Source organism: Castor canadensis, chromosome 2, assembly GCF_047511655.1.
Source record: "Castor canadensis chromosome 2, mCasCan1.hap1v2, whole genome shotgun sequence".
Lineage (NCBI taxonomy): Eukaryota > Metazoa > Chordata > Mammalia > Rodentia > Castoridae > Castor > Castor canadensis.
The window spans coordinates 25,389,737-25,403,258 of record NC_133387.1 but is presented as its reverse complement, the minus strand read 5'-3'; the positions used below and the strand labels follow the sequence as shown (position 1 = coordinate 25,403,258).

At 46.5% G+C, this 13,522-nt stretch overlaps 1 protein-coding gene and 1 non-coding gene across 14 annotated transcripts in view; both read left to right on the top strand.

Moving 5' to 3' along the window:
• The first annotated feature begins 1,265 nt into the window (after positions 1-1,265).
• On the top strand, positions 1,266-1,337 carry Trnap-agg (transfer RNA proline (anticodon AGG)). Its single transcript has one exon. It is a non-coding gene; the product is annotated as a tRNA-Pro (tRNA).
• A 6,802-nt stretch (positions 1,338-8,139) lies between these two features.
• The window catches only part of Ccdc136 (coiled-coil domain containing 136), a 28,621-nt gene continuing 23,238 nt past the window's right edge, over positions 8,140-13,522 (top strand). For all 13 annotated transcript variants that reach the window (XM_074063703.1, XM_074063682.1, XM_074063670.1 and 10 more), the window contains exons 1-4: positions 8,140-8,219; positions 8,933-9,040; positions 10,635-10,892; positions 10,980-11,054. In XM_074063703.1, coding sequence (XP_073919804.1) covers positions 8,162-8,219; positions 8,933-9,040; positions 10,635-10,892; positions 10,980-11,054 — 499 coding nt within the window. In that variant the 5' untranslated portion in view covers positions 8,140-8,161. The remainder of the gene's footprint in view (positions 8,220-8,932; positions 9,041-10,634; positions 10,893-10,979; positions 11,055-13,522) is intronic.

The following is a 13,522-nucleotide window of genomic DNA, read 5'->3' as shown; positions in this document are numbered from 1 at the left end:
TTATTATTGCTATCCAGGAGTGTCTGGACCAGACATCTGGCTCTGCTAACTAATCGTGACCAGAGAGACGTAACTGCTCATCTATTCTTAAGCCAAAAAGACTTTTTTGGGAAGCTGTTTCTGAGATTTAAACTGGCTTATAAATAAAAGCATACTCAACATGTCATTCCATGACCTCAGCACACATTCCCTGAATTGTTCCTCCTGGTGGGTGTGCCAGGGAGTGATGTTGCTCAAAGCTGGCACTCCTAGGAGGACTTTGCTGAAAATGCTTCCGAGCTGAGACCTGGCTTGGGTCCCAGCCAAGTGCTTCTCTGGGCAGAGGGGCTGTGAGTATGTTCTACCCAAGGCAACTTCCCTGAGCTGGATGAGCAGGGCTGGCTGGGGTAGGGAAGGCAAGGAGGGAATGTGCAGGATTTATTTCTAACTCTGGTTTTCTAGAAAATACGGGTATCTGTTTGTACTGCATTTAAACCAGGTTCAGGTAAAAGTGAAGACGCTGAATTTAGGCAAGCATCTTTATCTTACAGCAGGGGTGATGACAATTTCACCAGGTTGTCATAAGGTTAAAGAGGGCCCATGAAGCACAGAGAACACTGACCGCCCTCAACTGGCATCAAATGGCCACTTTACTCTTGTACTCTCCCCTGCCTTGTGTTGCTGTCCTAACCCATTTCCTTTGTATAGCACTTTACAGTTTGCAGAGTTTCACATATGTTCTCTCCCCTGATCCTTACCATCACCTGTAAGGTGGACAAGGCAGGTGCTGCCTTTCTCAGAGGGTGAATGAAGAAACTAATATAGCAAATGTCACCTAGTCAAGAGTAAGCTGGAACAGCCTTCTGGGGCTTCCCCTAGGAGTCTGAAGAATCTTTTTCTGGTAGTCTGATCATAAGCTAAGAAAGATGGGTGATTTTTAATTTGGTGCAAGAGCTCCCAGACAGGTCTACACAACCCTGGGGTTGAGGGAAAGAAGAGGTTACCAGACCTACTTCCTTCGCTGCCCTTCTTCCATTCATCCACTGGGAAGAATGGGCTCTGCCTGGAACCCCTTCCAGAAAAGTATCAGTATGGCTCTGCTGTGGACAAGGGAGGAGTGGAGAGAACCCAGGAGTGAGGTCTGAGGGAGCGTGCCAGCCTGGGCTGGCAGCCAGCCTGGAGGGAGGAGCAGAGAGGCTGCTCCTAGGAACCACAAATTGCTGTTGCTGCTGCAAATGGTGATGATGTGGCAGGGAGGACACATCTGGCCAGTTATAACTACCAGTGGCTCGTTGGTCTAGGGGTATGATTCTCGCTTAGGGTGCGAGAGGTCCCGGGTTCAAATCCCGGACGAGCCCTATTTATTCTTTTCTGTTCCCCTGCTTTGGCCAGCTGCCACATATACTGCCTGCACTTTCTAAGGCCTAGTGATGTGTGGTTAAAGGCTCCTGAGGGCAACTGCTGGTCAGTATCCCCAGTAACCGTGGCCTGTGTGTGCCCCTATTATTTTCACAGCGCCAAACTGGGCAGGAGAAGGCTGGCACAGCCTCTGGAGGAGCCTACAGAGGTTAGAGCCAAAGGGTTATACTGTGGTAAGCAGAAAGATAGATTCTCACAGGGCCTCAGGTGAAGAGCAAGTGATCAGGACTATCTGGGGGCTGGAACTGAACTCAAGGTCAAGAACGAGCAAGCTCTTGATATAAAACCCAAACTGTGAAACACACTGGACTCCGGGTCCAAAAGCTAGGATTGAAACTTATGTTCTGAGACTCAGTTTTGTTCCCGGTAAAATGGGAACAATGATACTTGTTTCTCAGAGTTGTTGGAAGGATTAATTCAGAAACTGTAATGCACACCTTAAGGGCACAGTGATTGTTAGGAATAATTCTAAGATAAAGAAAATCTAGAGAGAAGCTTCTGGCACATGATAGACTGGGCTAGTGTAACTACCCCCTCATCCAGTGCTCCTCCCAATCACACACAGAGATGTTGGATAAAATAGAAGTTAAAATTAGAATACAGACAAGTGCAACTTTTTTTAAAAAATCAGAATTTTAAAAAGGAATGCAAACTCAAAGCAAAAAAGAAGAGGATGCCAGAGTGGCCTGTGGTGAGTATCAGACACAGATAAATGCTCTGGACTTGGAGCTGGGTTTTAATGCCCCCTGGATGTGTGCTCAGTCCTCCAGAGGCAAGGAGCTGGAACTGAATAAAGCTCAGAACATCAAAGACATAACATGCCCATGAAAAGAGAACTAAAAATGACATCCACCAGTCGAAGGACACAAAGAAAAGGAGTAGAAATACAAGCAAACCCTAAGAAACTGAAGTCCCAAGCCTGACCAAATGCTAGTGTTACATCTGGACTCACTGTATGAATTAGACACAGTAAGAGAATAATAATACAATAGGATAATTATAACAACTTTCTATAATAAAAATTTTGTGAATATGACCTCTCTCAAAATATCTTATTGTACTGTACTTACCTTTCTTGTGATCAATGAGAGATAATACAATGACAATGTGATGAGTCAAAGTGAGGGGACTGATGTAGGCATTGAGATATAGCTTGGTTACTTGAACACAAGCACTGTCATAATGCAACAGTCTAGCCCATAGACAATACTAAATTACTAAATGGGTGGGTAGCATATACAGTGTAGATACTCTGGACTAAATGATGAATCACATTCTGGGCTGGTAGAAGCTGGATGGCTCAAGAGTTCATCTTGCTGCTCAGGATGGCATGCATTTTAAAACTTATAAATTGCCTGTTTCTGGAAGTTTCCATAAGTACTGTCCAGCCACAGTTAGATGTGAATGACTGAAACTATAAAAAGAAAAAAAATGTGGTTAAAGGGGAGACTACTGCAAAATAAATGTTATATTTGTGTATAGGAAAAACATAGTATATATAGGCTTCAGTACTGTCCATGGTTTCAGGCGTCCACTGGGAGTCCTGGGTAGGGGTGGAGGGGTATACTGTATGTTATTTACATGGTGCTGAATCCAAGCAGAGAAATTAGATATAAACCTGGTTTAGGACTCTTGAAAGCCTTAGGAATACCACACAGCTACACAGCATCAAAAAGAAGTCTATAAGAAGGTCTTCATAAGCCAAGCCATATGGGACTCACACATACACTACCACTATCAACCACAAAAATGAAAAACCTACTAAAGAAGAGCTCACAATAAAATGATATAAGACTGTAGTTTCTCCTACTTTTTCTTCTATCTTGACCAAGAAATACAGAATGCATTGATCACCCTGTGACACAGTCAGTTGTGTGTTTCTCCTTCAGGCTTGAACATATGCAGGCACTGATAAAAGTGTTTAGGTTGTTGTTCAAAACACCGAAAGATCAATCATGCCGCTAAACTCAGAGCAGTTACCTCTATCCCAAGCCAAACTCCTTCAGTCCTCATATAAACACCACACCCTGACCCCATCATTGTGGACACACCTAGGTAGAATATCCTTTGATTCACTGTCTGCTTTGAGGGTACTCAACAGCCTACTTTGTATGTATGCTCCCAGAACAAAAAATGCTCTGGACTGCTCATCCAGCCATTAGAACAACCAACCCCAATTTGGGATGGTTTGGGGCATGCCCTTTAAGGAATTCCTCTCTTGCCATTTTGGGGACCATCCCAGTCACAGATGAAGCAAAACTAGACTAAGAAGCAATTCATCACAAGCAACAAAGGAACACAACAAATAAGAGAGAACTCCAAGAATATAACATGAAAAATACTACATAATAAGTATACTTAAATATACCAAAGATTAAAGACAAGAAAATAAACTGCAATGAAAATAGGGCACAATGGAAAACAGTAGATTGTTGAAAGGAAAAAAAACATTAAGAAGTGAAATACAGAGGGGAGCAGGGTAGGGGAGGTGGCCCAAACAATGTGCGCACATGTGAGTAAATGTAAAAATGATAAAATTTAAAAAGTGAAAGACATAATCTTTAAAATAAAAGAATCAATGATGTATTAAAAAGTAGATTAGATTCTGGTGAAGAGAGAATTAATGAAGTAGAAAATAGAGCTGATTAAATCATTAAAAATATGAAACAGTAGAACAGTGATGAAAATAAATATGAAATAATAATCCAGGAATGGTGGAGGAGGATAAAGGAGAATGATGCAGAGGGTAAATTCAATTATGATATACTGTAAGCACTTTTGTAAATGTCACAATGTACCCTCAGCACAACAATAATATGAAAATAAAAAATATAAAAGAAAATTTTAAAAAGAATGCCAAAAAATAAAGAGGAAATAATAATTAAAAGGACTAAGAAAAAGAATGAGACATATTGATGTATGTATATACATATATATGCATATGCATGTATAGACACACAATATGAGTTCCTGAAAGACGCTCAGAGAATAGAAGCAATGTAATATTCCAGCAAATAATGCTGATAATTTCCAAAATGGAAGAAAGGTGCAGGTCCTCAGGTTAAGCCTTGAGCTCATCAACATACTGTGGTGAAACTGTAGAACTGTTCTTATAAGCAACAAAAGATTATAGAAAAAAATAACAGAAAATATTTATAGAAAAAGGTTTATAGAAAAATATTGTTACTCATTAGTAGAAAAGATTCTAGGAAAAATGCCTTCAAAAGGCCAGACATAATGAAATCCCCTTATATTATTATATGCTAATTCAAAATAAAATTTTTGAAAACGCCAAGAGAAACTACCTGTCATCTAGAATTCTATACCCATGAAATTTACATTTAAAGGGTATGAAAAAAAGACATTTTATGACAAAGACTGAGAATGCTTACCATTCAAGGACTTTCACTGAAATGCCACAAATGGATATATTTCTTAAGAATGAAACTGAAATGAGAAGGAAAGAGTGGATTGCAAGAGGAAATAGTGAACAGATATATTTATAATTATGTTAGTTAATCTAAACAAGCACTGAGATGGTGGTGGTGGTGGTGGTGGTGGTGGTGAGCCTTACTGAGACTGGAAACGATAATTCTAGATTGAAATATGTGGGATTGTGGGGGGAAGAAGATCAGAGTTAATATGTTTTAAACCCCTTCTGTCATTCAGGAAAAGTATGGTGAGATTGATTCACTGTACACTTAAGTAAGACTTTTTAGAAAATATAAACAGGTAATTACTAAACACACACAGTAGAAATAGAATTTAACTTCCAAATCGGGGGGGGGGGCCCTGGGGAATAAATAAGATAAATAAAAAAATAAAGTCACTGCTCTGTTTATGGTGTTTAAGTTGGTCCAAGTACTTTATAGAGCAATTTGGCATGAAATTACATTCTCCATGACCCAGAAATTCCATTTCCAGGTATTTGCCCTAGGGAAACACACACACATGCCAAAGAGATGCACAGAACTGCCCACTGCGGCATTGCTTGTAGTATGGAAAACCAGAAATGCTTACCAGCAGATGAGCTGATAAATAAATTGTGGTTTATTCAGAGATGAACCGGAACTGTATGAAAGAACATAGGTAAGTGTTTAAAATTTGGAGAAAACCACAGAAAAAGGGTATAACACCATTTAGACAGAGGCCTAAAACACACAAATCAAAATTCTGTATTTGGTTTGAGGATACGTCCATATAAAGTAAAACCGTAAAACCACAGAATGAAATGTGGCAAGAGTTGAATAGATGTTGGATCTCAGTCCTGTGTACATGAGTATTGGTTAGGTTATTCTTTGTACTGTTCTTTTCTGCATATTTCAAATATTCATTTTTAACAAAAGCACTTAGGCATTTAGAAATAAGGGTAAAGAGAGCTAAATGGCTGTGTTGGTCCTCAGATAGGATGATCTTCTGGGATGGGATTAGGAGGGAAGTTGAGTCCTAAATCCAGGGATTATGGGGATTAATTCAGATCATCCCCTAAACTGATTACCTGGCTGACCTGCCCACCACTCCTGGACCTTCAGAGAAGCATTGCTGGATGGCAGGTCCCCCTAAGCTCTCCCCCCCCCCATACCTCCTAAACTCTTTCCTCCTGCCCCTTATTCACCCTCACCCTCAACTTCATACTGGTCTAAACAGTAGGACTCCTGATAATAGACTGGCTCAGGTCTCCCTTGAATGTTCCCAAAATCAAGGTTCCCAAAACCTGCAGGGAGAGATACTTCCTAACACTCAAGATCAGAGCTCCCTAAGGAGAGTTTGGGCCCCTGGATGTTACAATAGACAACTTCTTCCCTGTCCCTCCTTCCATCTGCCCAGTTGGCAACCAAGGCCAACTGCTAATCTGACCCTGCTTCTGAGGCAGAACTAGAAGGAGTTGTAGTGGACCAGAGCCACGGGCCTTTCAGAGTTAGTCTCTGTCACTTCCCCAAGTTCCCAACGCCAGCCCCTTCCCATCATTGCCCACAGCTACTGCCCTGCTCCCCAAGACTGGATAGACCCTCTGTGGGCTTGTTCAACAGCCTTTCCCATGGAACCCTAGCCTATTGGTAGCAAATGAAACATCTTTCATCTCTGTTCATCATTTTTCAGAGCATCAGTGGAGGGGGAGGGAGGGAAGAAGGGAGGGATGTAGAGAAGGGGGAAGGGGGAGAAGAGGGAGAGGAAGGAGGAGGAGGAAGGAGGAGGAGGAGAGGAGGAGAAGGAGGAGGAGGAGGAGGAGGAAAGGAAGGGGGCCGGGGGAAGGGGGGAGAAATGACCCAAACATTGTATGCACATATGAATAAAATAAAAATTAAAAAAAAGAAGAAGAAGAAGAAAGAAGAGGAAGATAACACGTTAAAAGGAAACACTGAATTTCACAATTATGTGTTAAATAAAACAGACCTAGCCAGGCGCTGGTGGCTTATGCCTGTAATCCTAGCTACTCAAGAGGCAAAGATCAAGAGGATGGTGGATCGAAGCCAGACCCCACAAATAGGTTCGAGACCTTATTTCAAAAAACCTCATCACAAAAATAGGGTTGGTGTAGTGGCCCACACAGTATAGGCCCTGAGTTCAAACCCCAGCAGCACAAAAACAAAACAAAACAGAAAACCCATTAAACTGTGTAGTTGGGAGATTGACGTTTACTTCTTTATTCTATGGATCAGGTACTTTATTAGATGCTAGAGGTACAAAGGTGACTAAGATACTTCCAATCCTGACAACAGAGTGACCTAGTGCTGCCCAGTGGGGCAGATGACAGGGTAGAGCTCAACAGGGACATTTCATGAGGAAAGGATAGGGTGTCAAAGAAAGCTGCCTAGAGATGACTCCCAACAGAGGGCTGAAGGATAAGCAGGGGATGTGCAGGCAAAGAAATGCTTCTTTTTCTGTGAACATGGAGGGCTTGTGCCTTGTAGGGGTGAACAGACCTGGGGAGGGAAAATGCAAGAGAAAGGATTGGAGTGCATCCCTGGCCAGGACACTCTCTGCAATTTTCTCCATGTGCTGGGAAGCCCCGGTTCCCGTGTATCCACGTCTATCCTGAGACCCGCCTGGTACAGGGGAGTCATTCCTTGAATGAATGAATGAATGAGTGAACAGTTGCGTAAGTGAGGTAAGCCCCACTCTTCCTGAGAACGACTGCAGCAGGCTGCTCAGGAGCGTGGCTCGAAGGGGTGGAGAGAGGAGGTCTTCCTGCACTTGAGGCCGCCAGGCGCCAGAGCGAGGGTCACGGGAGGGCCCTCCTTAGTTGGTCCCTGACTCTGGGCGAGTGATGCCACCGCGCTCAGGGTTGGGGTCCGCGTTGATGGTGGAAGTGGAGGAGGAGCGCGCGTGTCTGCGCGCTTGGAGGAAACAATTCATCCTGTCCTTTCTTCCCCAAACACTGGACAGGGACCGGGCCCTGTCACTTGGCGAAGAGGGGTTCCTCCCCGCAGCTGACCCGGGGTGGAACCTGCTGCCAGAACCAGAGGGTTCTACCGTTCTTTCTCTCTATAGCTCTGCCCTGAGTAGCTCACGTCGGCTGTCCAAGCCCGGCAGCTCCTCGCGCTCGCTGCACAAGCCTGGGGCGCATCGGGGACACGCACCCGGTCGCAGGGAGGGCTTCCGGGAGGCGGCGGGCGGGGGCCGGCGTCAGGTGGGCCGGACAGGCCCCGCCCCCTCGGCCGGCCCCACCTCCTCCCTGAGCACCGGCTCCGGGTCCGCGGCCCCGCGACTGCGGCTTCTGCTCGGGGAGGCGGCGGCGGCGGCGGCGGCGGCGGGAGCGGCCATGGAGGCGGGCGCCGGGGCCGGCGCGGGAGCCGCGGGCTGGAGCTGCCCCGGCCCAGGTCAGAGCCGCCCCTCCCTCAGCTCCCCACGCCCCCCTTCCTCTCCTCAGCTCCCCTCCCTCCAGACCCCAGGTGCTCCCCGCAGTAAGTCGGCTCCCTCCATCCCGGCCTCCACTCGAGCCCGGTCTCCATCTTTCGGCCTGGGGCTTCCCCTCCCCGGGCATTCCCCATGTCATCAATCCAGCTCAATCGTGCTTCCAGCCCGCGGGGGGTCCAGAGCCTGCGCCCCTCCAGCCCCGAAGCCTCCTGAGCGTCGAGCTGGGTGGGATGGGCGAGGTCTTGTGAGGGATGCGGGCGGAGGGGAGCGGCCCTGACTCGGAGCCCCTTCCCGCACGCCGCCCTTCCTGCGTGCCACCGCACCCTTTCAGCCCCTTCTTTCCTAGCTCCTGCCCTCTTTCTCCCATCCTAGCCCCTCTCTTCCCTGTCTCCCAGGCTCAATAGACACACACCCTTTTTCTGTCTGTACCAGGAAGAGGAGCTTGGAACAGGGGCGCTGGGAAGACGGGGCAACGCCAGGCTGGGGTCCCCTCCATAAGCAGAGTATGAGAGGTGGCTGAGGAAGGAGAACCGCAGAGCAGGGCAGAGTGAGTCAGGCACCTCCACTGGATCACAAGTCCCAGGAGCTAGAAGACATTCCTTCTTTTCCCCCAAATCCTCAGCCCCCCCCCCCCACCCAGTGCAGCCTACAATGCCTCCTGTTTCCCGGCTCACAGGACCCACAGTGACCACTTTAGGCTCCTATGAGATGTCTGAGGGCTGTGAGAGGAAGAAAGGCCAACGATGGGGGTCCTTGGAACGGCGTGGAATGCAAGCTATGGAGGGTGAGTTTTCTGAAAAGGCTTTCCTTCTTCCTCTTCCCCGCCTCCCCCATTTCCTTCCATCCTCCTCCCTCCCTCTGACCCCAGAACTCCCAGCCTGGACACAGCCCTTCCCTCCCCCTGCACCTCAGGCTACCCCTCTTCAGGTTTCAGGCACTGATGGAAGTTCAAGATGCATCCCTTTGGGGCCCCAATCACCCAGCTAACCAGGTTGTGTGTCCTAGGGGAGCTGCCAGACAGAAAAGAGGCCTGTTGGACAGAGCTTTGAAGCAGCCTTTCAGCAGGGGGTTTGTTCTCACTGCCTGCCGACCCAGATCCCAAGCTGTCTCTTATTTTAAAAAGCAAGAACATGGTGGTGAGAACTGTCTTCCTGGAGCCACCACTGGTAACTTTGGATGTTGTGGCTTTGGTTGTCTAGCATCTTTACTGCCTGAAAGAGCCCAGGAAGGGGAGACGTGACGCCAAATTCCCAACACATATGCATCCCCACACATCCATGTGACTTGGCAGTTGCTGCTAGTACATTTCCCAGGACTACTTGTGAAATGTCCCCAGGCCTCTCTACACATTCACTATGGGCAACCCAGCTCCCCCTAAGGGGGGTCATGACACAAGGGGTCCCGGATGTCTGGTGTTAGAGAAAGTAAGACCAAAGATCCAGAATTTCGAAACAAAGCAACTACCAACCAGACAAGTTTTTGTTACTTACAGGAACTGCATTGCAGTAAAGGAGGGGGTGCTCACCAACCAGAAGCTGGGGACCAGCACCAAACCCCAGTTTTTAATAACATATCAAGATGGCAGGCTTTCTTTTGCACAAAAGTTCAAGCTAAGACTTACCCTGAAATCTGCCTTGGGTCAGCAGGGAAGGGGTGGACCTCATGACACCCAGCAGGGAGAAACCAGGTGGACCTTGTAAAAATTTCAAAAAGTTATTTCATACCATACATTTGAAAGGGCCCCAGTATTTAAGTATTTCTCTGCCTACTGACAGCCAGTGCTTTCTTATTATGGAAAGGTGAATGTCTCACAAACTACCTGGACAATTTTTTTGAACTGTCTACAAACAGTGTGACCTAAAGACACACTCATTGTCTGAGTCCTTCCACCCTATACCCTCCCTGCCCACCCCTCCCTTAGAGGGGCTTGAAACACAGGGTCTGAAGCTTGCTAGGCATGCATTCTACCACCTGAGCCATGCCGCCAGCCCTTTTTTGCTTAGTTATTTTTCAGGTAGGGTCTTGTTTTTGCCTGGGCTGGCCTGAATCCTTTCTTTACTTTGTCCCATACCCAGAGACGAGACTAGAAGTACCAGGTTTTCTTGTGCAAGGTTCTCATGGCTGAGCCAGCACCAGGGTGCTTCATTTGCTGAAAGCCAGCTGAAGGGAGCCACCAAGTTGGATATTGGGCCACAAAACTTTGGAGGGGGAGGGGATACCTCTAAACTTGACCCTTAGACCAGAGGACTCCTGATGAGTATGGGTCCTGCCTAGGAGCTCCCTAGGAGTCACCAGGTGGCACTATTTTATCATCTAGGCCCTGGAAGGACTGTGGGCAGGTAGCAATGCTGACTATGGTGGGTGGGTGTCTCTCCTAGGGGAGGTATTACTCCCAGCTCTGTATGAGGAAGAAGAGGAAGAGGAGGAAGAAGAGGAAGAAGAAGTGGAAGAAGAAGAAGAACAAGTACAGAAAAGTGACAGTGTGGGCTCCCTGTCGGTCAGCAAGCACCGGGGCCTGAGTCTCACAGAGACTGAGCTGGAGGAGCTGAGGGCTCAGGTGCTCCAGCTGGTGGCAGAGCTGGAGGAGACCCGTGAGCTGGCTGGTCAGCATGAGGACGACTCCCTGGAGCTGCAAGGTGAGCACCTGTGACAGGATAAGGGATCTGAGCCCAAAGGCTCTGTGCTCCCTTGGATCCAAACCCGATGCCACTTTCTCACTTCAGGACTCCTGGAAGACGAAAGACTGGCCAGTGCCCAGCAGGCTGAGGTGTTCACCAAGCAGATCCAGCAGCTCCAAGGTAATCCTGCTCCATTTTAATGGAGGTGGGGTGGCTACACAAGTTGCCACTCAAGCCTTTTTTTTCCTCCTGAAATATCACAGACAAAAATAACCTAATTCAGTATTTTTGCCTCATTTTTCTAGGCCATTCTTACCCTTTTCTCTTTTCCTTGCCCCTTTATTCTCCTCTTTCCCCAATTTCCTTCCTTTGTATTTCTACCTGGCTCTTCTGTCTTCCCTTTCCCTTTCTTGCCCTGCCTTCCTCCTCACATGTTCTCTCTCAGGCTCATTCTTTCCTTTTTCTCTCATATTCCTACTTCATACCACATCCCTTGCCCTTGGGTGGTCAAGGTTGAATTCTAAGTTAGATTTCCAGTCCCTCAAAGGGCATGATGGGAAAGAACATGGAGCCAATTTGATGTGACTGGAGGGCTTTCTATGTGTCTTTTTTTTTTTGCAGTCCTGGGGTTTGAATTCGGGGCCACTCCACCAGCCCTTTTTTGAGATAAGGTCTCTTGAACTCTTTACCCAGGCTAGCTTCGAACCATGATCCCCTTGATCTCTGCCTCCTGAATAACTAGGATTACAGATGTGAGCCACGAACACCCAGCTTCTGTGTGTCTTTAAAGGAAGTAGATGACAGTGCTTCTCTGGCTCCCTTGGACCTGAACTTGTGGCCTTCAAATCTCTCTCTTCCAACGCCCACACCCCTTTGTCTCTGGAAAGTAGCAAGGCAGGCGTCCCACATTCTGCTGCACCACCAAATAAAGAAGGAGCTTTTGTTTCTTCTGTGGGCTTCTGGAAGGTTTTGGGGAGCTGCCCTAGAAAACAGCAGGGACTCTCTGGGGAGAACTGAGATCAAGCCAAATGGAAAGTATAAATGGAGAAAAAAAGGAAGGCTTGAGAGCCAGCCTGGAGAGGAACAAGCATAGGTGTAAGAGCAACAGGGAAAGAGAAGGGAACAGAAGATGTAAGTAAAGGGAAGTGCAGAAAATGTGCAATGAAGAAGGGTAAAAATGGCAGGAGATGTATAGCACAGGAAAAAGAATGTGGGCTTTAGTCTCAGATCACCTAGATTCTTAGGCACAGCTCTACTACTTGGAAATGTGCTGGACACCAATGGCTCACACCTGTAATCCTAGCTACTCAAGAAGCAGAGATCAGGAGGATCAAGTTTCGAAGCCAGCCTGGGCAAATAGTTTGCAAGACTCTATCTTGAAAAAAACCTTCACAAAAAAGGGCTGGTAGAGTGGCTCAGTAGGCCCTGAGTTCAAACCCCAGTACTGCAAAAAAAAAAAAGAAAATGTGTTCTTGGGCAAGTCATTTTTATCTCCCTGAGACCCAATTTTGTGAATAAAATGGGCAAATTCATTTGTCATCAGCTATTTACTGAAAGTCTTTATGTTTGAAAGAATAGCTATGAACAAGACAAGTCAGTTCTCCAAGGGAGAGGAGATTCTAATGGAGAAAGGCACAAAATAAATAAGCAACACAAGTTCAGGTGGCAATAAATGTATGAGTGCAATATAAAAACATATCCAGAGAAGGAATGAGACAGGCGTTTACTTTAGATAGGCTAGTTTGAAAAGTCCTTCTTCTCAAGATGGCAGTTGAGGTGAATAATGAGAAGGATCCAGCCATTCAAGACCTGAGGGAGAGCCGGGCCCTGGTGGCTCATGCCTGAAATTATAACTATTCAGGAAGCAGAGATCAGGAGGATCATGATTCGAGACCAGCTCTGCAAATTGTTCATGAGACCCTATATTGAAAATAACAAAAGCAAAATGAACTGGAAATGTGGCTCAAGAGGTAGAGTGCCTGCCTAATAATTGTGAGACCCTGAGCTCAAGCCCCAGTACTGCCAAGTTAATTAATTATTAATTAATTAATAAATAAAAGGCCTAAGGAAGGAGCATACCAGGCAGAAGGAACAGTAACTGCAAAGGCCCAGAGGTGAGAATGGGCTTTATAAATTGGACAGAACAAAGGTCATTGTGGCTGGAGCAAAGTGGGAAGACCCTGGTAACAGAATGTTCTTAAAGATAGGCAGAGGCCAGTTCTAAGTCTCATAGGCCAGCTGAGAGGTCTGGCTTTCATTTTGAGTGTAGTAGAAAGCCACAGGAGGGTCTTAGCCAGGTTGGCGTGGTATGATTTGCTTTCCATTTTTCATTGTTTTTTGGTTTCCTTTCAGTGCTGGGGATTGAAGCCAGGGCTTGCACATGCTAGGAAACCAATGTACCACTGAGCTACATCTCAGCCCTTCTCTTTACACTTTCCAAAGAGCACTTTGGCCATTGTGTGGAATCTGAATGAAGGGAAGGGAATCTAAACAGTGAGTCCTGTCAGGAAGTTATTGCAGTAGTCCAGTCAGGAGATGATGTTGCTTGGATTAGGGCAGTAGAAATAGAAATGGTTCCGAATATATTTAGAGGTGGAGCCTCAGGATTTGCTGATGAATTGGATGGGGGATAACAGACACGTGAAAGA